This window comes from Chiloscyllium plagiosum, chromosome 5 (genome assembly GCF_004010195.1).
Source record: "Chiloscyllium plagiosum isolate BGI_BamShark_2017 chromosome 5, ASM401019v2, whole genome shotgun sequence".
Taxonomy (NCBI): domain Eukaryota; kingdom Metazoa; phylum Chordata; class Chondrichthyes; order Orectolobiformes; family Hemiscylliidae; genus Chiloscyllium; species Chiloscyllium plagiosum.
The window spans coordinates 49,279,867-49,306,398 of NC_057714.1; the positions used below are offsets into that span (position 1 = coordinate 49,279,867).

Genomic DNA, 26,532 nt, shown 5'->3' on the forward strand with positions numbered 1-26,532 from the left:
TGGGCAATTTAGTATGGTCAACCCACCTAACCTGCACATCTTTGGACTGTGGAAGGAAATTGGAGCACCCTGAGGAAGCCCACGTGGACATGGGGAGAATGTGCAAACTCCACACAAACAGTCACCAATGGGTGAAAAGCTTTGAAATTGTTTCACAGGTAACTAAATAGGCAGTAGAATGAATAAATTAAATCTATGAAAAGAAAGTAAGAAAGTTAGAAAGGTTTTATTAAAAATAACATGAGGAAGTTAAATGTTACATCAAAGCAGGCAAGAATGTTTCTTTAAAACATGAAAAACGTTGAAAAATTAAAAATACAAAACAACATGGGGAGGGCAATTGCATTAGAATTGAAGGAACTTTAGATGAGGAACAAAAAATTTGATAATATGCAAAAATCACTACAAAATAGCAGTTATTATCATCATTCCACAATATTCAATAAATGTACAATGAAAATTCAAATAATGGCAACTGGTCAATGAAAAATGAGCACAGGTTAGTTTTGAAGAAAGCAATGTATTACTTATAAGACTACAATCACTTTTAAAATTAAACTATAATTTGTACCTCTCCCAAAGAGAAATAATGTCGTGGAATGTGAGAATCAGGGTAAACATTTTCCAGGTACCAAGAGAAAGGTTTACATGACAGCTTTTGTCTTAATGTTTTGCGTGCTGTTATATCTCCATATTCAACCTTGGTAACACCTGTTAAATTAGAATCAAAGTATTGTAGATCATGAAACAAATGACTCACTTGAAGACAATTCCATCCAAATGACTAATTCATCTCTTATCCATCAATACTAACTGGCCTGTTGAATGTTTCCAGGACTTATCTATTTTGTTTCAGACTTCTAGCAACTATGCAGTTTATTTCTTAATTTTGAAGCAAAGTTACATTCAAATTATGTTTCAAATTTTGACATGAAATAAAAAAAAACATAAGAATGCTTTGGGCCCTTGGCAAGACAAACATTCTCTATCAATCTCTGAATATTCATTCTAAAAATGTTATTTCAAGAGTGATGGGGTAGAGAGGGAGATAAGGGAGTGATCAATTTCTTCTGTAACTACCAGGATTCTTGTTTGAAATGAAATTCTCACTTCAGGCCCCTCTGTTATTCTTCAAAGATAGGAGAGATAACCAGGACAAAAGCACAAAGAAAGAGTCATATGGGACAGTGTTACTGTACTAAAGTTCTAATCTTGCATTCAATCTGACCTTCACTACAGCAAGCCTTCATGTACAAAGAACCAGCTATAATATCATAGCAGCCTGGATTTTCTAATATAATCTTACTAATCAAGGACTGAAAGTGAAAAGGGTCTTCTCATGCCGACTGTGATTAAACTGAAAGCAACTAAAACTTTGAATAAATTAGTTCAATTTTGCTTTCTCATTTCTATTGAATTGCAAGATTATGGTGCTACCTATTGACAAGTACAAAGGTAGGCTTCAGTTTATTTAAAAAAAGAGCCCCTTATCAGTAGCCTATGACTTTATATTCTTCAGCCAAAGTTCTGGCTTTCATGTGCAGAATTCTTTTTATTCACTCACAGGATGTAGGCACCTTTGGCTATGCCAGCATTTATAGCTAATCCTTAATTGCTCAGTTAAGAATCAACCACATTGTTGTGGTTCTGGAGTCACATATAAGTAAATGACAGTAAGGTCGCCACAGTCTCAGAGGATCATAGTCCCGCTCTCAGAGAGAGATGACTACTGGTGGTTTTACCTGAGAGTCACCATACCTCAGGCAAGGGGAGAAATTGAGAAGGTGGAACATTTATGGTCATCTCAGCTGGCACAGGAAGAATACATACAGCCACAGGATCCAACAGACTAACAGTTTAGTATCTTTTTTTGAAGGGAATCTGCTCCAAGGTTAGTACTTCATTTTCAAGAGATCATACTTAAACTCATGGAGTACCACTGGTATTAGTGCTAGGCCTATTTATAATTTATAATAATGACCCTGATGAAGGAAGTTAAAAATCACACAACACCAGGTTATAGTCCAAGGTTTAATTGGAACCACTAGCTTTCAGAGCGCCACTCCTTCATCAGGTGGTTGTGGAGGACACAATTGTAAGACGCAGAATTTATAGCAAAAGTTTACAGTGTGATGTAATTGAAATTATACATTGAAAAATACCTTGATTGTCTGTTGAGTCTTTCATCTGTTCGAATACCATGATAGTTTCACTACTTTCATATGTAAATCACAAAACTTTTTTTAAAAAAAAGTTACATTCTCAGGTTAACTGTAACAATAAGTGTCAGCCAGATAAGATGTTAAGATGTTGAAGGTGTTAGCCCTCCTGTGTTCCCTGTCTGTGCCATAATGTTTAGACTGATTCTAATCTAAAAAGTGAGCTAACAAGTCTTATATGAATTCATGCAGTTTTTGAGTTACGTTGTACTTTGCTCAAAAACTGCATGAATCCACGTAAGACTCTGTTAACTCACTTTTTAGATTAGAATCAGTCTAAACATTACAGCACAGACAGGGAACACAGGGGGCTAACATCTTCAACATCTTAACATCTTATCTGGCTGACACTAATTGTTACAGTTAACCTGAGAATGTAACTTTTTTTTAAAAAAAGTTTTGTGATTTACATATGAAAGTAGTGAAACTATCATTGTATTCGAACAGATGAAAGACTCAACAGACAATCAAGGTATTTTTCAATGTATAATTTCAATTACATCACACTGTAAACTTTTGCTATAAATTCTGTGTCTTACAATTGTGTCCTCCACAACCACCTGATGAAGGAGCGGTGCTCCGAAAGCTAGTGGTTCCAATTAAACCTGTTGACTATAACCTGGTGTTGCGTGATTTTTAACTTTGTACACCCCAGCCCAACACCGGCATCTCCAAATCGTGACTGATGAAGTGATTTACTGTACTATAGCCAAATTTGTTAATATTCAATGTTAGGCAGGAAAGTAGCTATGATGAGGATACAAACTTCTGCAAAAGGATACAATAAAGTTAGTGGGCAAAACATTTGGTAGATACGTGAAAATATGAGATTAATCACTTTTGCAGGCAAAATAGAAAAGCAAATGGAGAGAATAGACAGAAACTGGAGAATGGTGCAGTAGAGTGTTTTGGGTGTCTACATCCATGAATCATATGCACAGCATGCAATTAAGGCAGCAAATGGAAAGCTGGCCTTTATTCCAAGGGGGATGAAGTATAGAAGTAGCAAAGACTTGCTACAGGAGAACAAGGTATTGATGAAACCATTCGTGGAGTACTCTGTGCACGATACTAAAGGAGGGATATCCTTCCATCAAGACAGTCACAGAAGGTTTACCAGATTGATTGCTGGGAATGAAGGAGCTGACTTAAGAGGAAAGATTGAACAGATTGGGCCTATATTCATTGGAGTTCAAAAGAAGGAGAGGTGATCTGAGGGGGCTTGACAGATTAAATGCTAAGAGGATGTTTCCCCTTGTGTGGGTAACTAGAACTAGGGGCCAATGTTTCAAGTCCCCAGAGATGAGGAAGCAATTCTTCTTTCAGCGCGTCTTTAATTCTCTCTCCAGGCAAATACTGCTGGCTGGATATATTCAAGGCTGACTTAAACACATTATTGATCTCTACGGGTGTCGGGGACAAGCAGAAAAGTGGATTTAAGGTCATATCAGATCAACCTTTATTAACTGATCTTATGAACTGGTGAAACAGACTTAAAGGCCTACTCCTGCTCCTACTTCTTTAATGGTCTTATGTCCTGTTATGGTTTCAGCTGCTTTTTTTGTTTGGAAATACATGATTACCACTCTTCTCTCAGAGTCCAGATTGCTAACTGTATCTAAAGTGGAAATTCTGCTCCATCTCAAGTATTCATCACCATGCAGCATACTGTGACAATAAATCTCTACACTGACTTCCCAAGGCTTATTAGTACCTTTGCACACAAAACAAAACTACATCTCAAGAATCTCCTGAATGCCCACAAACTGGCACAATTCACAGAAACTCACTCAGTTCTTTATGTGATCTGGGGGATTTTTGAGCATGAGCAGTTTCCATACAAATCTTTTTAATCCAGTGTAAAAATAAAAATGGAAATTCTATTTCACAGGATGAAAACATGATATCTGATGATCTTTTTGATAGATATGGGAGATAGATGAATTGTACTTAAAAAAAAGTCAGCCAAACCTAGCATAAATGATACTTCTGCACGTTGATCAAATGGGAATAAATTGGAGTAAAATTTGATGATATCTTCTACATTTTAAGCCACATTGACCCAGATTATTTGGTCCCAATATGATGCTTGATCATGGAGATCAATGTGCTGACTGACTTATGTGGCATTGCTTAAGAAGTCTGAACTTCTGATGGGCAATTCCCCTCCTTCTTACAGCAGTGAAGTTACAGTCACACAGGAAATGATGGACTGAAAAATCCTTGTCTGAGTACAGGACAACTACACAATTGACAATGTCTTTACTTGCACTGAATCCCACTCCTACCTGACACCTCACCAGCTTGACTCCGCTCTGTTCTGGCTAGCTTTCACTGTGTAACAAATATGTGAGGACCTGACCCAATGTTAACCCCTTCCAACTGCAACTTGACTCTACCAACCTAACTCTCACACCCTATTTAAACTTACTTTACGGCAGCTATTTCTTCAGATTCTTTTTGCTGTTCTCTGCTTAGATTTTTGCGCTCGAAATTCCAGCTGCTATATCAAGCTGTCTTTTTAAACCAAGTATCTTAGTAAGTGCTCAGTTTTCTATCTGATCAACACAGAACACAGCGGTTCCAATGCTAATTGCATGATTTGAGCCACTGCTTTTCACAGATGGGTGAACTTGTGTAGTTCAGGGAAAATTGAACATTAGTGCTTGAATAATCTCCCAGAATGGAAGGTTTAGTTGCAGATTTCAGCTGAGGTTTCAAATTTGAGGCAACAGTATGTCCCAGAGGGGACTGTAAGGAGACACATAATACATACAATCCAGTTTGATAACCAACAACTCAACGGATCAATTGAGGAGAACTTGAAGAGGGCAACATATTTATTTCATAGAATCTGTATAGCATGGAAGTAGGTCTTTTGGCCCATCAAGTTCACAACATCCCACCAAAGAGCATCCAACCTAAATCCATGCTATCCCTGTAACCCCACATTTCCAATGGCTAACCCACCTAGTCTGCACATCCCTGAACACAATGGGCAAATTTAGAATGGCTAATCCACCACATCTTTGGACTGTGGGAGGAAACCAGAACACCTGGAGGAAACCCACGCAGACAGAGGGAGAATATGCAGACTCCACACAGACAAATGCGCAAGGGTGGAATCGAACCCAGATCCCTGGTGCTGTAAGGCAGCAATGCTAACCAGTCAGCCACCATGCTGCACTGATTTTTATCAGTGGAATAGTAAGTCCAGGTAGACTGAAGTACAAAAATAAGTTATGTTCGAAATAAAATTATCAATTTAATAAAAATTATTTTCTGATGTCAGTCTTCATGCAAAATAGAGTACACAGAGAATTTCTTGGCCCTATAATGCTGACTATATTTTAATATAAAGCACTAAGATCCAAGAAATCCTTAAAAACAGAAAATCAATCAGTATTGGAATGCATTTTATAGTTCCATATGGATTAACATTTTTTCTTTACATATCTTTATAGCAATTTAGGTTTGTAACATTCACAACAAAATATTCTGTAGTGATTTAAAAACAGAGATATAAATAGAATGAATTTTATTTGCTTTTATCTTCTGTACTTATTTGATAATACTTACCAGGTGATATAATGTAAAAGAAATTTTTGAAATCATCCATCCAGACCTCTGCGAGCCGCCTGTTGTTCTTATTTATTATCTGTCCAGTACCTCCAGGGAAAGTGTAAGGAGTAGCCTTACGGAACACGTGGCCGACGTGGGAGCAAGTAACTATTTCCAAAGTACCACCACACTGCCAGATCTAGAGGAAAGATGGTCCTTTCATTAAATAATACCTTCCATAATCATGAGACATCTCCCACATGTTTATTTTATCATAAACAGGTAAGTTTTGTAATGCAGTTACCATTCTAGTACAGGATTGCCTAAGATGTGAAAAAATACACATCACCATACCCTTACACCTTTAATTAACATTTTTAATAATAGAACTACACAAAGTTGATGTCTATACACCAGCTGTATGTTCAAGGCTATTCTTGACACTAGTAACCCAAATAGAATTGCTTGTGAATGTACTATTCAAACACGCTGTAAGTAGGCAGACAAGTGTCTCACTAAAAGTGCAAACTTTTTTCTGATCTTTAAAATAAAAAAAACAAAAGAATGAGATTTAGGTCTCCAAAGAAAGTCTAAGACTCAAAGTTAACAATGAAGGTAAGTTCATAACATAATAATTAAAACTATGAGACAGTCATGTTAGCCACAGAATATTTTAGTGAGTGACAGCAAGAGTCGGGGGGGGGGGCGGGCGGGGGGAATGTTGGGGAAGGGAATGTTAAGTGCATGCGGGCGTGAGAAAATTTGCATTTACTATAGTGTCTTTTATAGCTGCATGATCTCCAAGTGTGCTTTACGGATAATGAAAACTTGAGGGTAGTAATTGTTGTAATGTTAGGAAATACAGCAGCCAATTATGGCAAACTATAAATAAATGACCAGATTATTTTTGTCATATCATCTGAAGATGAAACATTCATCAGATGGACAAGAGTATTTACTGCTCTTTTTAAAAAGTGTCACGACACATTTTACATCCATCTGAGAAGACAAGTGAGTCTTTGGATTATTATCTGATCAGGACAAAGATGGGAGTGAAGTGGACTGTAGTGATGTGTGCTGTATTGATAAGACAGTCCAGATTATGCATTTATTATAGGACTGGGGTTTGACTCCACAACCTAATGATTCGGAACACCACGATTGAGCTAAGACGGACACTCAAGAATTAGTACCACTGAGAAAGTTTCTAATCTTTAAGGAGCCAAAAATAGGTAAACCCTTTAAAATACCAACAGATAAGGAATAAAGTCCATGAGCATGAATATAAATCTTCTATCTTGTGCTAGTGAATAAAACACATTTTACTTACTCTGAAAGAAATTTCCAGGTTTTCTCCTCCCCATATATCCATGCCTGCATCATATGTTCCTATTAATTCAAAATAATCTCTGTCTATTGAGAACAGTCCTCCTGCCATGGTGGGAGTTCTAAAGACAAAATGTTAAAATTGATAAAGTTAATGAGCTTTTTTAAACCTGACCTGGAGGAACAAATAGGTCAGAAGGTTGTGTGGAACCCAGAAATTCGGACTCCTACACACAATCTTTGAGTTTTACAATCACAACACACTGGGCTTCCAGCTGCAGAGGGGAGAAGAATAACGAAGCCTGCAAGACCAAGCGACGGGACACATTCATAGAGGGAAAAGAAAACCGATTTGAAGCTTCCTGGTTGGAACGGCACTTTGAGAGAAGTCATGGGATGGTGGGAGGGTGCCCAAAACTGGAGGTTTCTCAGGCTGCCAACCTAGATTAGGAGGAGAGTGTAACAACACTGATGTAAATCCACCAAGCCCTTGCCACGAAGCACCTACTAAGTTTGCTGATCAACTGAAGGGAAAGCTGTAAAGCAGAATGCCAGTGAGGTTTGGTGCTTTATCATATCTAGGGAATCAACCAAATACCTTTGCTAAGTGTTGACTTTTCACCTTTAGGCCTCAACTGAAGTCAGATATGGTATGGTTTAAAAGATGGTTTGAGTTGGGGAAAAAATTGTTTTTAGGCTTGGAACCATGCAATTCCATTTCAAACACCTCAACAGCACTTCCAATCAGCCACAAGACTCAAATTCTATTATTTTTTACATATACAAATTTTGCTCCCCCAAATACTCTTAATGGAAAATAATACATTTTTCTAAAATCACTTGCATTCTTAGACTTGAAGTAAATTTAAAGTAACTCCTCTTTTTGGGTGACCAACTCTTTTCTGCCAACACATCAATTGTAAACAGTTTATAGTCCGTCAAACATTAAAGCATTGTTTGGAATCATACTATGACTCTAATTCTCCAATCTTTCATAGGCTGCAAGGCTACTCAGTTCACACAGCTTGTTTGTAAAACATAAGAGTTCAGTTTTATTTTCTATATTTAGTTTACTAACATTTTTCCTTTTGTTATTCTCCTATTTGAAGTAGTTTCATTAAACTTTGATGTATGTGTTCATGGTAGAGCTTGAGGTTTACTACAGTTTGAAATTGCCTATATAATTAATGCATTCAAGATATCTGCTAAATAATCAGAAAAGATTCTATGACTGTCATGATGAACCAGCAAGTTTATCTGGTGACTACCGGTCTCACCAAGCGAGGATGATTGTGGGGAAGACCTGTCCTGATTCCTCACGGCCAATGACGTCATGGATCAACATCTGTGTGACACTCTTCACTACTTGCCAATAGCCAATCGTGTTTACTATCCATGACAATCCCCAAACTGAAGGTGTGAATGGCGAGAAGAGCAGGATCAAACATGCTGTGATGTCTTGGTAGTTAAATTGCTAATTATTGTGGAGTAAGCCTTGGTGGTGAACAGTAAGATTTGATTGGATAAAGTATCAAAATGCACCTAGTACCAGAAGAACTTTACCTGGGCAAGGAGAAATATTTTGAATGGAGAAAAAATAAGAGAAAATGAGTAAGTAGAAAAAATGACGCAATTTTTTTTTAAGAAAGTGTTTTCTTGCTGTTGATTAAATTAAAATGTTAAGTTCAAAACAAACACATGGCCTCATGCATTTTTTATTTAGAAGCCTTATTAAAGGAATGTTTAAATGATATTCCCAGTTCTTGGACGCAGTCAGAGGTCACAAGGTCTCCAGGCAGCAGCGGAGCCTGTCGTGATACTTGAGTGTACAGTTTAAATTTGTTTTAGTTCCGGTTTTTCTTCAGTTCTTTGATGCAGTTGGAAAGGTCATGAGGCCACATATTTGGGCGGGTGCTTTACCCAAAACACTACTCAGGTAGTGTCTCCCACCCATCCTCCCCAAACAAAAAAAAAGTTATGTGCGTCAGTTGGTGAGAGGATTCGTGTTTGTTTTTATGTTTCATTTGTTTTTTATCTGGCAGTCTATTTTGGAATTTAGAATAGCGGGAATGGAGGTTAGGGCAGTTGAATGTTCCTCCTGCAATATGTGGGAGGTAAGGTTCTCCTCCAGTGTCCTTGCTGACTTCATTTGTGGGAAGTGCACCCAACTCCAGCTCCTCGAGAATCGTGTTAGGGAACTGAAGCTGGATGAATTTCAGATCATTCTGGAGGCGGAGAGGGTTATTGAGAGGAGTTACAGGGAGGTAGTTACTCTACAGCCATGTGAAGAAGATAGATAGGTTACCGTCAGGTGTAGGAAAGGGAACCGGCAGGCAGTGCAGGCATCTCCTGTGGTGTTCCCCTCAATGACATATATACTGTTTTGTATATGATTTGGGGGAATGACTTACCCGGGGTAAGCAATTGGGCACAGGTCTCTGGTGCAGAGTCCGTCCCTGTTGCTCAGAGGGGAAGGGGGAAGAGGAGCAGAGCAGATCGTGGTCCACATAGGCCACCAATGACATAGATAGGAAGAAAGGTGGGGATCTGAGCTAGGTTGGAAGCTTAGAGCTAAAATGAACAGAGTTGTTATCTCTGGTTTGTTGTCCGTGCCAGATGTTAGTGAAGCGAGGAACAGGGAGAGCGTGGAACTGAACACACGGCTGCAGAGATGGTGCAGGAGGGAGGGTTTTGCATTCTTGGATAATTGGAGCTCTTTCTGGGGAAGGTGGGACCTTTACAAACAGAATGGTCTTCACCTGAACCAGAGGGGTACCAATATCCTGGGGTGGGGGGGGGGGTGGGTGGGTATTTGCTAATGCTCTTCGGAGGGGGGTTAAACTAATGCAGCAGGGGGACGGGAACCTGAATTGTATTTCCAATGTATAGGAGGAGGTTCAGGGTAGTGAGGTCAGAGATAGGTCTACAAGGTCGCGAGAGGGCAGTGGCAATCAGGATGCTGGTTTGAAATGTGTGTACTTCACTGCCAAGAGCATTCGGAATAAGGTGGGTGAACTAGCAGCACGGATTGGTACCTGGGATTTCGATGTTGTGACCGTTTCAGAGACATGGCTAGAGGGGAGATAGGAATGGTTGTTTCAGATTCTGGGATTTAGATGTTTCAGCAAGAATAGAGAAGATGGTAGAGGGATGGGGTGGGCGGGGGGGAGGTGGCATTGTTAATGAAGGGTAGTATTGCACCAGTTGAGATAACGCCTGAGGACTCATCCACTGAGGTAGTTTAGACTGAGGTTAGAAATAGGAAAGGAGAGGTCACCCTGTTTGGAGTTTTCTATAGCCTCCGAATAGTTCCAGGAATGTAGAGGAAAGGATAGCAAAGATGATTCTCGACAGGAATTAGAATAACAGGGTAGTTGTTATGGGGGACTTCAACTTCCCCAATACTGACTGCGAATACTATAGTTCAAGTAATTTAGATGGGTCAATGTTTGTTCAATGTGTGCAGAAGGGTTTTCTGACACAGTATGTAGACAGGCCAACAAGGGGTGATACCATATTGGATTTGGTACTGGGGAATGAACTCAGCTGGGTGTTAGATTTGGAAGTAGGTGAGCACTTTGGTGATAGTGACCATAATTCGGTTATGTTTACAATAGCAATGGGCAGGGATAGGTATATACTGTAGGGAAAGATGTATAACTGGGAGAAAGGCAATTATGGTGTGATTAGGCAAGATTTACAATGCATAGGATAGGGAAGGAAACTGCAGGGAATGGACTCTCTTGAAACGTGGCGCTTATTCGAGGAACAGCTACTGAGAGTCCTTGGTAAGTATACACCTATCAGGCAGGGAAGTAGTTGTCGAGAGAGAGAGAGCCATGCTTTACTAAAGAACTTGAAGCTTTTGTCAAGAGGAAGACAAAGGCTTATGTGAGGATGAGGCGCGAAGGCTCAGTTAGGGGGCTTGAGAGTTCCAAGTTAGCCAGAAAAGCTCTAAAGAGAGGATTAAGGAGAGCCAGGAGGGGATGAGAAGTTGTTGGCGGATAGAATCAAGGAAAACCCTGAGGCCTTGTTTAGGTATGACGGGAATAAAAGAATGACTAGAGTAGAATTAGGGCCAATCAAAGATAGTAGTGGAAAGTTGTGTGTGGAATCCGAGGACATAGGGGAAGCACGTAATGAATACTTTTCATCAGTATTCACACTGGAAAAGGGCAATGTTAGTGAGAATACAAACATACAGACTACAAGATTAGATGGGATTGAGGTTGACAAAGAGGAGGTTTTAGCAATTTTGGAAGATCTGAAAATAGATAAGACCCCAGGGCCGGATGGGATTTATCCTCTGATCCTCTGGGAAGCCAGGGCGGAGATAGTTCAGCCTTTGGCTTCGATCTTTATGTCATCATTGTCGACAGGAGTAGTGCCAGAAGACTGAGGGATAGCAAATGTTGTTCCCTTGTTTAAGAAGGGGAGTCGGGATAACCCTGGTAATTATAGGCCAGTGAGCCTTACTTCAGTTGTGGGTAAGGTGTTGAAAAAGGTTGTAAGAGATAGGATTTATAATCATCTGAAAAGGAATAATTTGCTAAAGGATTGTCAACACAGGTTTGTGAAGGATAGGTCTTGATCACTGACCTTAATAAGCTCTTTGAGGAGGTGACAAAACAGGTGGATGAAGGTAAGGCGGTTGATGTGGTGTATATGGACTTCAGAAAGGCATTTGATAAGGTTGCAAAAATAAGGAGTTTCGAGATTGAAGGTGATTTAGCAGTTTGGATCAGAAAGTGGCTAACTGAAAGAAGACAGAGGGTGGTGCTTGATGGGAAATGTTCATCCTGGAGCTCAGTTACCAATGGTGTGCCATGAGGATTTGTTTTGGGGACACTGCTGTTTGTCATTTTTATAAATGATCTGGAGGAGGACAGAGAAGGATGGATTAGTAAATTTGTGGATGACACTAAGGTAGGTAGAGCTGTGGATAGTGCCAAAGGATGTTGTGGGTTACACTGGGACATAGACAAGATGCAGAGCTGGGCTGAGAAGTGGCAAATGGAGTTTAATGCGGAAAAGTGTGATGTAGTTCAATTCGGAAATAGTAACAGGAATACAGAGCACTGAGCTAATGGAAAATTCTTGGCAATGTAGATGAACAGAGAGAGAGAGATCTCGGTGTCCAGGTGCATAAATCACTAGAAGTTGATTGGGTTGTTAAGAAGGCACATGGTGTGTTTGCGTTTATTGGTAGGGGGATTGAGTTTCGGAACCACGAAGTCATGCTTCAGCTGTAATAGACACCGGGCGAAAGTGAGGACTGCAGATGTTGGAGATCAGAGTCAAGATTAAAGTGGTGCTAGAAAAGTACAGCAGGCCATCAGCATCCGAGGAGCAGGAAAATCGAAGTTTCCTGCTCCTCAGATGCTGCCTGACCTGCTGTGCTTTTCCAGCACCACTCTAATCTTGTAAAAGACACTGGTAAGGCCACACCTGGAGTTGCTTGCAGTTCTGGTCACCTCATTATAGGAAGGATGTGGAAGCTTTGGAAAGGGTTCAGAGGAAATTTACTAGGATGCTGCCTGGTATGGAAGGAAGGTCTTATCAGGAAAGGCTGAGGGAACTGAGGCTGAGAGGTGACTTAATTGAGACGTATAAGATAATCAAACGGTTAGATAGAGTGGACAGTGAGAGCCTTTTTCCTTGGATGGTGAAGGCTAACACGAGGGGACATAGCTTTAAATTAAGAAGTGATAGATTTAGGACAGATAACAGGGATAGTTTCTTTACTCAGAATAGTAGGGGCATGGAATGGCCTGCCTGCAACAGCGTTGACTCACCGATGTTAAGGGCATTTAAATGGGCATTGGACATACATATGGATAATAATGGAACAGTATAGGTTAGATGGACATCAGACTAATTTCGCAGGTCGGCGCAACATCAAGGACCGAAAGGCCTATACTGCGCTGTATCGTTCTATGTTAGTGAAAGTGCAGATTTAAATGCAATTATCCCATAGCCATTCTAACAATTATATAATCATCAACATGCTACAGGGTGTTCAGTATGTTCATAATATTTAATTGCCCGTATTTTAGTCATATTCTCAGAACATTTATCTTACCAGGAATTTTATTAGAATTTAAAGTTTCCCTTGCAAGTCATTTTTAGTTGAACAGCTATAATTCCTTCTAATAGGTGAAGCACAAAGATTTTTATTTCCATTCTTGTACATGAATAGACAGCATTTTAATTAGAATCACAGAAATGTTACAGTACAGGATGCAGCAGTTCAATGTTTGCACCAGTTTGTTAAATGATCATCACTACCTGATGCAACCTTCTGCTTTAGTCCCACATTATTTTTATTCAACTAATCATTGAATGCTTCGATTCTACCCATCTCCACCACACGTCCTAGCTCTGCCAGTAAAAATGTATTTCCTCACTTTACCTTGCCTCTTTTGTAGACCACGTTAAATCTATGCCCTTATGCTTGTTCCTTGAACAAGCAGGATCAGCTTGACCCCATCTATTCTATCCATCCCACTGACAATTTTGAAAATGTCTAACAGATCTCCTCCCTGATTCTCTCCAAGGAGAGCACTTAATAGTGGAAATTCTTAAAGCCTGACTTCAAATAAATTACTATGAGAAACTATTGACTGTGTAGGTATTGCAACTCGTAAACTGACCATTTATTAGCTTTTGCTCTACTTGTGAAACTTGTTAATTTTATTTCAACTGATCTATACTTGTTCCTAACATTCCTTTTGTCAGCACATGCAAATAAGCAGACACGACAGACATTTTAAGTCATGTTTTCAAGTTGAATGATTCCAAACATGAACAGCAAAATAATTTTCAAAGTTCCTATTGCTAATCACATCGGCATACCCAATACTTTTTGAATGCTCCACTCACATTACCTACTTACCTAACTGGAATAGTTCTGTCTCCTTTCCTCCTATCCATTTCTCGCTGAGGTACAGGATACCAGCGGAAGTTCAATTTCCAATTAAATCCACCATAGGTCATGTCTGACCCTGCCATGTACTCAAACGTGTCATCGCTAATCACATCAATTATTGGGCACACCACAGTACTCCTGATGAAACAAAAGCAGGTTTAAGAAAGCAGAAAATGGAGTAAAATAAATATACTTCATAGATATGATACGGCATTGAAAGGATACAGTAAAAAGAAGTCAAAAAGTTAAATTCTCTTTTCAGGGACGAATCAACATATCAGGGATTATTTCAAGTTTACTTAAGCATTCAGTGTTTTTAGTATTTTAACTTTGCAAACACGTTTCTTTCTCATATTGCCAATAAACTCTTATTAACATATTCCGTGAAGAGACAGAGAGCATTAGCAGTCCACTACTGGACGAGTACAAAAATTAATTTAAATGACCAACAAAATGTGGCATCGCTTTCAAACAGATGATACAAAAGTTTAGCAGTTACCCTCCATTTAGTGTACCGGGATAAGAATATCACATCTCAGGATGGATGTACTGGCGTGCTTAAAGAGAGGAATGAGGAAAATGGGCAAAGTGTTATGGTTTTAAGAGAAAACAGAGGACACAGGAAGCTGCTCAATGGATCTCTCTCAGAAAGCTGCTCTCTGTGCAGCTGACATTGGCGCATGCACAGAATGGCATAGAGATTTTAGTGCAGACATTGGTGCACGTGCAGAACGAAGCCCGCGAAACAATCACTTGCTAGAATTGCGCTGCGAAGACACAAGCGTTTTTGAAAATAGCATTCCTTAATTCCTCAGCGACGTTATAAGTTATCCAAGAACTATCTGCACATTCCTTATTTGATAGCTGTACAGGAAATAAGGATGCATCAAAACCTTTTAGGAAAACATGGAATGTCATTATTACCTTACGTACCAGCTGATAATTAATTGAAGAAACCATAATTTGAAAGACAGAAGGATATTTTTGATTTTCACCAATTTTCTTAGACATGATGAAAAGCAGCTCTAAAGTTGTTTCATGACAGTGAGGGATGATGTAGCTATTGCAATATTGATGGTGGATTAACTTGTGTGCCAATCAGATTAAGGTTTCATGAGCAAGAGATTTGACAGCCCAACCTATGTGAATGCAAAAATGGGCTTCAGATGGTAAAGACAATACATTCCTTATTATTGATGAGCCAGAAAAAAAAAGGAAAAAGAAATGACTGAACTGGATTACTATGTTCGTTTCAAAGATCTCTCCAGATTATAAAACCAATTCCACTTCATCCAACACTGGGTTCACAGACTATTAAATAAATCTTTCTGCTAATAGATAAAGTGTCTAGTTACATGAATTCTAAATTTAATAACATGTGGGAATGTCATTTTGAGAACCAGCCTCTACTACTGGTCTATCAGTCATTGGCTTGAATCACTATTATCATAACATAAAAATGGATAGAATAATATTACATATTAAAATATATTAATGTGAAAATAGCCTTTATTTCTCCTCACTTACGAGTTTGGCAGAATATTTATGAAATAAAATCTCAGTTATTGGAAAAGCATTAGATAACCGGGTGCCTAAGGAAGAAAGTTAGTTCAGTTTCTTTTAATACATTGCTTCTCACATTGAATAATGTTAGAACAAAATGCAGGCCAACATAGGACCTAGTCCAAATAGGAATGTCCTATGTTAAGAATCAAATGTCCATCTAACATTCACGAAGGGAGGTTAAAAACTATTAATGAATCTTCTAAATGTTAGCATCTTAATAAGAAGGCTGGTACACAAGAACCTTTAGGGTAGAGGGTAATTTGCACAGATAGCATAGAATCATAGAGATGTACAGCACAGAAACAGACCCTTCACTCCAACTTGTCCATGCTGACTAGATATCCAGCACTTGGCCCATATCCCTCTAAACCTTTCCTATTCATATACCTATCCAAATGCCTTTTAAATTAACGGAAAGAAAGAATAAGTAATGTAATTTTCAAAATACTGCAGGTTGCTATTAATAGTGTATTGCAAGGACTTGTACTCAGCCTTAGCTATTTACAATTGATATCAATTGCTCAGACAAAACAACAAAAGTATCCAAGCCTGCTAACAATACAACACTGGATAGAGTGCAAACTGTGAGAAGGACAAAAACAGGCTGCAAAGAGATACAGATAGGTGACATGAGCGAGCAACAAGGTGGCAGATGGATTATAATGTGAAGCAGCATGGACTTATGCATTTTGGTAGTGAGAACAGAAAACCAGAATTCAGTTTCATGCCTTCTAAAAAAATAATGTTAATGTTTAATGGGATTTCGGCATATTCACACAAGGACAGAGAAGATTAATCTCAGGTACAGCCAGCAAGTAGGAAGACATTGAGGAGAATTAGAAACAAGAAATCTTGCTATAATTGTCTCATTTTATATGGAATAGTTTGGTCTCTATACTTGAAGGAACTGACATTTTGCATTGCAGACAAGGTTCACTACATTGGCTGCTGGGACGAAAACTATGTCCTATAACAAGACTAGGGAAAATTGCATCTACATTCTCAGTTTTGCTCCTTGGAGTAATCTTCAAGTGCACAGAACACAAAAGTTATCATTCAGTATTTAGGCAGTATTTGCAGCAATCATAAATTCTGGGCTGACAACTGGATTTTGATCATTTTCCATGTGAATTTGCAATAGAGAATATGCTGCGCTTGATCAGGTATCTACCAAAGCCTTACTTTCATAGCAATACTTCTTCCCTCAACTTGTCCAGTTTTACTTTTATTGAAATCTCACCTTCATGTTTTGGATCAATCTTTGATTACAGATGCCTCCAAGGTATTCAGTTCCTTAAATCATTGCCTTTTCCAGCATTCAATGTGTATGTCACCACATGCATTCCCTCAACCGGATTCTTTACAAAGGATGATTACTGGCTGTGTCAGGTACTTGAACACAATAGCTCAAGCTCAAAACAAAAGTAAGACGGTGCTTCAACTGGAGCTTGTCCCCTCAATCGATTTATTTTTCCTTCTCTTCTGTTCTCTTTTGTATTGTTTCTTTTTCTCAGCTTTGGACTCCTGGTCTCAATGCACCCTCGGACTCCCGGCCTCTGAATCCTCAGCGTGGAGTTGGTGAGGCATCCTCGCGGTCTGGAGTGGCAGTCTCTCAGCCCAGCTTGGCATGGCATGGCAGTCTCTCAGTGGTCTGTGGTCTTTCGGCCTAGCATGGCCTCAGCATGGACTTCTGGCCTCAAGGAGATTCCAAAGTGGTCTCCCAGCCTTGAGCACCTCAAGGTGAAGACTGGCACAGATTGGAGGCTAGGTGGGACTGGGTGGGAAGAACTGTTGTTCTGAACTTATTTCTCTACTTGTCTAATTTATTCCTACTATCTAGAATGCTGGACTTTTGAATTATTTATTTTTCTAATATATTTCCTAAAAACTTGTACTGAAGAATCTGCATCTAGGTACCCTGAACCTAAGATGATGCTGTAAATGGAGACTTGTAAATTTTTCACTGTACTCATTTGAGTACATCTGACATAAAGCTAATTCAGTAATTCAAGTCAAGTGGTGGGCCATACAAGCAAGGGGCATACATAATCAGGTGATGGGTGGAGAATTGCACAGGATAACTCATTACAGCTGACAATGAGAAACTCTGAAATTTCCCTAGATTGATATTTATCCAATGTTTGATAAAACTAAACTCATTGTTTTTAAAATTGCAATCCCTATGTTGGCAGGTGTAAATACTTATCTGACAAACTGGTGATGAATTTGTCACTGCATATTTTTAAACATCCACTGATTAAAAAAAAAATGCTGGATGTCCAACTATTCGTATATCTTTTCTTAGACCCGAAAAGGGTCATTGACTTGGATACTTAACACTGTTTCTCTTCAGAATCTGCCTGATCTGTTGAGTATTTCTGGAACTCCTGTTTTTAATTTTAGATTTCCACTTTGTGCAGTCATATACTCACCCTAGAATGGGTGATTTCAAGACTGGGGACATATTTTTAAGATGAGAGGAGAAAAATTTATAAAGACATGAAAAGCATTTTGTTTTTAAACCAGAGTGATTTACGTGTGGAATGAACTTCCAGAGGAAGTGGATGACATGAGTACAGTTACAATGTTGAAAAGACATTTAGATAAGTACATGAATAAGAACCATTTGGAGGAATATAGGCTAAGCCCATTCAGGTGTGATTAGTTTAGTTTGGGATTATGATCAGCATGAACTGGTTGGACCGAAGGACGTGTTTCCGTGCTGTATAACTCTACAAAAGCCAGTGTTCCTGGATGGTTTTGTGCCTATATACTCTCAATCAGTGATAAAGATTGAAATTGGCTCTCTCTTTACAGGCTGCGTTTGCCTTTTGAATCAGGTTCTATGCAGATCGAATATCTCTAACTTAATCCTTGATTCAAATACAAACTAAAATATCCAATCAGCATCAAGAGCATAATAAGGTAGTATCCTCTGTGCATGCTAAATTATGATTACAAATTTTAATAGCACAAGAATCAGTCCTTCAGGTTACTAGGTCTAGGGTAGATGCTAAAAATTAGAGCCAGTCTTGAGGAGTGAATCTAGCAAAACCTTCCTCACTAAAAGGGTTGGGGTATAAGTTTGGAATGTTTTTTTCCAAAACTGGTGACCGATGCTTGAATATAGTTAAATTTAAAACTGGAAATTGACAAAGTCTTATTGACCATATGGATTGAGCAATATGGACAAAACGAAGGACCCGATACCCAGCATGAGCAAAACTAATGTAGTGTACAAAATCCCATGCAAGGACTGCACAAAACACTATATAGGACATACAGGAAGACAGCTAACGATCCGCATCCACGAACATCAACTAGCCACGAAACGACACGACTAGCTATCCCTAGTAGCCACACACGCAGACGACAAGCAACATGAATTTGACTGGGACAACACTACCATTATAGGGCAAGCGAAACAAAGAACAGCCAGGGAATTCCTAGAAGCATGGCACTCATCCACAAACTCCATCAACAAACACATAGACCTGGACCCAATATACCGGCCACTACAGCGACCGGCTGAAACTGACAACCGGAAGCGGCAGGGACAGGCCACTATAAATGCCAGAGGAAACACCACAGAAGTGCTTCACAGGAGGCTCCCAAGCACTGAGGATGTCACCTAGACAGGGGACGAAACGTTTGCAACAAAAACTTCCAGCTCGGCGAACAGAACCACAGCAACGAGCACCCGAGCTACAAATCTTCTCAGAAACTTTGAATATGAACAAAGATGGTGTGTGGATTTATTGAACGACAAAACAGGTTTGATGGGCTAAATTGTTTATTCTGTTCAATTTAACTCAGTTGAGATACTGTGTTCTACATTTGTATTTTTATACTATGAGCCCAAGGGATTAAATCAAGATTAAACCAATTAAACCTAACAAAAGCTAATTAAAGCAAGTAAGGCAGATGCTGGAGGTCTGAAATAAAAAGAAAGTGCTAGAAAAATTCAGCCAATCTGGCAACATCTGACAGAAACAGAGTTATGTTGAATACAACATGATTTTTACTTGGAAAGCAACAGTTCTGTTTTTTTCATGGCAGATGTTGCTAAAGTTGCTAAGTTTCTCCAGCACTGTTTTTATTTCAAACTACATTTATATGCATGACTTTAAAAAATACATGTTACGGAATAAGAGAGTGGTATTAGTAGTTTAAGGGTTGTGAAGAGATATTAACTGAAGATAGCAACAAGCAAATGAAGACTTTACTAGAAAGAAACAAATACAGCCAAAGTTCCTTGTTAAAGAGACAAGGAATGTTAAAGTGGAAACAGGATGATGCTTCATTGAGTTTTGGAGTATCTCTTAAAAGGATGTTGGGAGGATAAAGGGTTGAATCTATATGTATGATATGTGGGATAAGACAATTTTGCACAGTTCTTGTATAGTATATAGTTCAATAATTTTTCCTTCTTGTATGTAAGAAACTTTGATGTTCTTTGGCTGAAATTACACTGGCAGCCTCTTATGAATACGGTGACTGACCACCAACAATAAACAAGCTCCAAAAATAAAACTTATTGTCTACCAGGTGGCACTCTAGAATCTGATCTGCCCAGTATGAACACACAGTCCATCACAACTTCATTGTGAGAAATCCAAAAGGAAAAGGGAATAAAACCTAAGAAAGTAGGACTATTAAAAAAAGATTTAAAATAATATAAATCTGGAAATAAATCACTATAGAGTACATTTATCTTTTTTAAAATTCTGTAAATTATAGCACAGTTCACAAAGCTGAGAATCTGGGACACCAGGTGTAGCAAATATCCTAAAAAGCTAAGGAAGCAACACAAAGTAGTTGGTATGAAGGACGCCTAAATGAAGTTACTAAATATGCAGATTAGAAAATCCTCATAATTATTTAAAAATTTTGAATGTGCTCAGCCTGGCAATTCGCTCCAATAAAATGGACATTAAAAATAAATGCAGGAAATATTTTGGTCAGACAAAGTGAAATCTTATATCCTTGAAGCTTGTTTTTACTAATTTTATTTTTAAACAACACCTTAAAAATATAAGATGCAACAGTATGCACTGAACACAACAGTAACAGAAATAGGAGATGCCAAAATTAAACACAACACCTCATAGACTTAAGCTGGCAGCAATGTGCCCTCTAAGCTGCGTGGATACCCAAATGGTCACACTAAGAATTCATACATTTCAACTCATTCTTCGAAATTCTAGAGAAAGTTGGCCTAGTCTGTAATCAATGCTCATTGAAAAATCTCAAGAAAAGCCTAGTGATTAGTCGGGGAAATGTCTGTTGCCCTCCTCCTATGGAAATTGTATCCTTCCTCAGATAAGGAGATTAAAACTATACATAATGTTCCAGGAGCAATCTCACCACATCTTCCGTGCAAATTAAGCACAAGCTGATCTCTAAGGTAAATAAAACAAAGAATTGCAGTCTAGAAATCTGAAAATAACAAAACTTGAAAATTGCTGGAGAAACTCAGCAGGTCTGGCAGCATCAGTGGAGAGAAAATATCGTTAATGTTTTTGACTCCAGTGACCCTTCTTCAGAACATACAAAAAAACTGGCTGGCTATACATCACAGTAATTGAATTCATAAAATAATTCATTCAATATCCAGTGCAAGCTCACTCTTTGTTTTCTGATTACTGTGTACGTTTACAGTGTTATTAATATTTGAAGCTCAACTGAAACTCTAATCATAGTGCTTTTATAGAAATTATTTTTACCTGTCCAGTTTAATCCTTGCTAGCAGTGGTTCTAGCCAGCCCTGAGTGCATTCACAATGTGCATCCAAGAATGTGATCACTTGTCCTGTAGAAGCCGCTGCTCCTTTCAGTCTTGCTCGGATCAAACCAGAACGTTGTTCCATGCGTAAAATTTTAATAGGTACTTGCAATTTCTTCACATATTTCTCTAATGGCTTGTTCAAAAAATCTGAAAAATAATGCAATTATGTTCAGCTGAAAATGTTCAAAATTACCTTTGAAAATAATTTTAAAACTAACAATTCTGCAGCAGTGCACAAATAAAGCAGTACGTTTTGACAAGATTTGATGAAACTGTTAAATAACGTTTAACTGACATTTGAATACTTTCAAATATCAAAGTTGAGTTTCTACAAAGAATTCATGAATAGAATTCCAAAGAAGAATTAAAAATTGTTGATTCAGAAATGAGTTCTTTATTGCAACGCGATGCTGAACTGGCCACTGTATCCTCTATACAGCTTTCAAACTGGCGCATCAAAACCTTTACACTAGAACTGATTTGCAGTGAATGTGCTCAATTCATATTGGCTGTAACATGCCAGCTGTAAAGTGACCACAAACATCATTTGCTATCAAACTCTCATTGCCATGTAAAAAACTGCCTCAATCCAGTTTACAAAATGCATTGAAAACTGATATCTACCAAGAATAAACAAATTTCTATATTGTTTGATACTGAGCCACTGAACCAAACAGGTGTGTTTACTTGATTAAATCAAGAACTGCAGATGCTGGAAATCTGAAAAACAGTAGTTGCTGGAAAGAAAGCAGAATCAATATTCTGAAGGGTCACTGCACTACCAGAGCTGTTGAGTTTCTCCAGCAATTTGTTTCTGTTTCATATTTCCAGCATCCAACACTTAATTTAAATTTGCTGTTTACCATGAATCCAACTTTGACTTTAACTTTGACTTCAAACGTTTAAATTGCAAACCAGTTATAAAGCCTAGTTTTAGCAGAAATTGCCTGGCGATCATAGTTATCCACTGAAATTGGTTGCATGATTGCAAAAAATTTCGCATCACAATGTGGGTGAGAGTCACCAGTCCTTAAAGTAGTTACATAGGTTCGGTTACCTCTCAGAATGGGAGCACAGAGTGGAGAGAGTGAGACTCAGTGTGAAAAAGAAAGATTTCTAAATTAGGAACTTGGTGCAGGTGGGAACTCACTCCAGAGATGGAAAATGGTGCTGCTTCTTCTACACTGAGATATTCCAACTGTAGCATACTACTGCTGTGGGAGCCACTGACTACAGTTACAGTAAGTATCTGCAACTCGAGGAACTTTGGCTCAGTGTTAGTTTTTGACTGAGCAAAAAGGGAGGCATACATAGGGTTTAGGAAACTGAAGACAGAAAGAGCCATTAAAGAATACAAAGATAGCAAGAAAGAACTCAAATAAGGAATTAGGAGGGCTAAAAGGGGCCATGGTATGTCTTGGCAAACAGGATTAAGGAAAAGCCTAAAGGTATTTTACACATATGAAAGGAGCAAGAGGGTAGCTAGGGAAAGGATAAGTTCACTTGAGGACAGAGGGAATTTATGCATGGAACTGGAGGAAGTGGGCAAGGTTCTTAGTGTATAATTTGCATTGGCATTCACAAGAAAAGGTAGATGCTAAGTCTCAGGAAGGGTATGTTGTATTCTAAGTCTGTCAATATGAAAAGGCTGTGGTGTTTAGAGTTTTGAAAAGCATCAAGGCAGACAAGTCCCCAGGATCTGATGAGACCTATCCCACAATGCTGAGGGAGGCAGGTGAGGAAATTACTGGGGTCTTGTACAAAATCTTTGTATGCTCTTTAGTCACAGGAGAAGTCCCAGAAGACTGGAGAATAGGCAATGTTGTTCTTTTTGTTTAAGGGTATGCTAAATTGTCTATAGTGCTCAGTGATGTGTAGGTTAGGTGCATTAGTCTGAGGTAAATGGAGAGTAGTCGTCGACTAGGTCTGGGTAGGTTACTCTTCGGAGAGTCGGTTTGGACTTGTTGGGCCGAAGGGCCTGTTTCCATACTGCAGGGATTGTATGATTCTATGAAATTGCAGGCCATTGAGCCTCACATCAGTGGTAAAGAAATTATTGGAAATTATTCTTTGAGATATCTCACATTTGGAAAAATATTGGTTCATTAGTGGTAGGCCGCATGGCTTTGTGCGGGGGAGGTCGTGTCTCGCAATCTTGATTGAGTTTTTTGAGGAAGGGACGAAAATGATTGATGAGGGCAGGGTAGTGGATTTGTCTATTGACTTTAGTAAGGCCTTTGACAAAATCTCTCATGGCAGGCTGACACGAAAAGGTGAAGTCATAAAGGATCTGCAGTGTGCTGGTAAGATGAACACAGAATTGGCTTTGTCACAGAAGACAGATAACATTGACATGCTGTTTTCTGTTTGGACGTCTATGATCAGTAGTGTTCCACACTGATCAGTGAGAGGATCCTCGTTGTTTGTAATATATACATAAATGGTTTGGAGGAGAACTGGGTGGTTTGATTAGTAAATTAGCAGATAACAAGGATTGGGGGTGCTGTAGACAGGGAGAAGGATTGCCAGAGGATACAGTAGGATGTAGATAGTCTGAAGACTTCGATAGAGAAATGGCAGATGGAGTTTAATCCAGATAAATATGAAGTGATGCATTTTGGGAGATCTAATTCAAGGAAAGTATACTGTAAATGGCAGACCTCTTAGTAGCATCAACACACAGAGGGATCTAGGTGTACAAGTTCACAGTTCCCTGAAAGTGTCAACACGTAGATAGGGTGCTCAAGAGGCATATGGCATGCTTGCCCTCATTGGTTGGGGCAAAGAATATTAAATTGAGAAGTTATGTTGCAGCTATATAGCACATTAGTTAGGCCACATTTGGAATATTGTGTACAATTCTAGTCACCACACTACCAGAAGAATGTAGAGGCTACTGGAGATGAACAGAAATAGATTGCCAGGATGTTGCTTGGTTTGGAGGATATTAGCCATGAGGAGAGATTGCCAAACGTGGTTTGTTTTCACTTGAACATTGCAGGATGAGGGTCGACCTGATAGAAGTTTACAAAATTATGAGGCACAGGTAGAATGGATAGTTGGAGTCTTTTTCACAGGGTAGAAATGTCAATTACAAAGGACACAGATTTAAATTAAAAGTGGAAGTGAGAGGCAAGTTTTTTTAAAGCAAGAGTGGGAAGTGCCTGCAATTCGCTGCCAGAGGTGGTGGTAGAGGGAGCCGATTCAATAGCAACTTAAGAGGCATCTTGACAGATATGAATAGGCAGGGAATAGAGGGATACAGACATCACAGAAGCAAGGATTTTTAAGTTTAGAAAGTCACCAAGCGTTAGCGCAATCTTGGTGGACGAGAGGGCCTATTCCTGTGCTGCACTGTTCTTAGTTCAGTTCAATGCAACAGTGATGGGAAAGTTACCTGGATACCTTGTTCCAGGTGACAGTCACATTCCTTGTATTAGGTACTTCTTAGTTGTACTATGGTCAGCGACACAGAACACAAAAATTAGAAACCACAGGCCAAACCTTGCTCTGTCATTCGAAAAGATCATGGCTGATGTGATTGTAGTCTCAATTTCACTTTCCTGTCTATTGCTGATAATCTTTGTACTATTCCTTTGTTGATCTAAAAGGTAGCTCAGCTTTGAACATATTTAATGGAAACACCACAAACTAATGAACCTCAGGCAAAACAAAAATCTCCTAATCGGAGTCTTAAATTGGGAGATCCCCTGGTTCTAGTCTCTCCCACAAAGAAAAAAGATCCTGTCAACACCATGGGGTCTTATTAAGCAGCCTAATAAGTTACCTTATCAAACACCTTCTTAAAATCCAAATATATTCTTATCTGTCCTACGTGTTACCATCTCAAAGAATTCCAATAAATTTGTCAGGCATAATTTCCCTTTCAAGAAGCTCCACAAACTCTGCTTGACCATATTCCATATTGCTAAATGGTTTTTCGTAATAGACTGTAACATTTTCCTAATGAGAAAGTTAAGCTAACTGGCCAAGAGGCTACTTTAATATATAAAAGGTATTGCATTGTCAGTTTTCCAATCTTCTGGGACTTAAAGAATGTATGGATTCCTATAAGTTTACTACCAGGTCATCCACTACCTCTGCAGCTACTCCCTTTAATATCCTAGGATTCACGTGCAGGGGGCTCATCAGTCATAGTCTCAATTTCGCTATCATGTTTTCTTTTGCAATCGTTATTGTTATAGAGTCACAGAGATGTACAGCATGGAAATAGACCCTTCGGTCCAACCTGTACATGCCGACCAGATATCCCAACCCAATCTAGTCCCACCTGCCAGCGCCCGGCCCATATCCCTCCAAACCCTTCCTATTCATTACCCATTCAAATGCCTCTTAAATGTTGCAATTGTACCAGCCTCCATCACATCCTCTGACAGCTCATTCCATACACGTACCACCCTCTGCGTGAAAAGGTTTCCCCTTAGGTCTCTTTTATATCTTTCCCCTCTCACCCTAAACCTATGCCCTCTAGTTCTGGACTCCTCGACCCTAGGGAAAAGACTTTGTCTATTTATCCTATCCATGCCCTCATAATTTTATAAACCTCTAAAGGTCACCCCTCAGCCTCCGACGCTCCAGGGAAAACAGCCTACTCTGACCAATAAAGGAAAGCATACCAAACGCCTTCTTCACTATCCTATCTACCTGCGACTCCACTTTCAAGGAGCTATGAACCTGAACTCCAAGGTCTCTTTGTTCAGCAACATTTCCTAGGATCTTACCATTAAGTGTATAAGTCCTGCTAAGATTTGCTTTCCCAAAATGCAGCACCTCACATTTATCTGAATTAAACTCCATCCGCCACTTCTCGGCCCATTGGCCCATCTGGTCAAGATTCAGTTGTAATCTGAGGTAACCCTCTTCGCTGTCCACTACACCTCCAATTTTGGTGTCATCTGCAAACTTACTAACTGCACCTCTTATGCTCGCATCCAAATCATTTTTGTAAATGACAAAAAGTAGAGGGCCCAGCACTGATCCTTGAGGTCACAGGCCTCCAGTCTGAAAAACAACCCTCCACCACCACCCTCTGTCTTCTATCTTTGAGCCAGTTCTGTATCCAAATGGCTAGTCCTTCCTGTATTCAGTGAGATCTAACCTTGCTAATCAGTCTCCTATGGGGAA

The 26,532-nt window shown here is 39.1% G+C and overlaps 1 protein-coding gene across 1 annotated transcript in view; it reads right to left on the reverse strand.

Annotated features, from left to right (window-relative positions):
• galnt1 (UDP-N-acetyl-alpha-D-galactosamine:polypeptide N-acetylgalactosaminyltransferase 1) overlaps positions 1-26,532 on the reverse strand; it is a 154,136-nt gene that overhangs the window by 6,219 nt on the left and 121,385 nt on the right. Inside the window, exons 5-9 of the mRNA XM_043690049.1 lie at positions 21,327-21,534; positions 14,002-14,172; positions 7,111-7,228; positions 5,799-5,979; positions 572-711 (exon numbers count right to left, since the gene is read on the reverse strand). Coding sequence (XP_043545984.1) covers positions 572-711; positions 5,799-5,979; positions 7,111-7,228; positions 14,002-14,172; positions 21,327-21,534 — 818 coding nt within the window. The remainder of the gene's footprint in view (positions 1-571; positions 712-5,798; positions 5,980-7,110; positions 7,229-14,001; positions 14,173-21,326; positions 21,535-26,532) is intronic.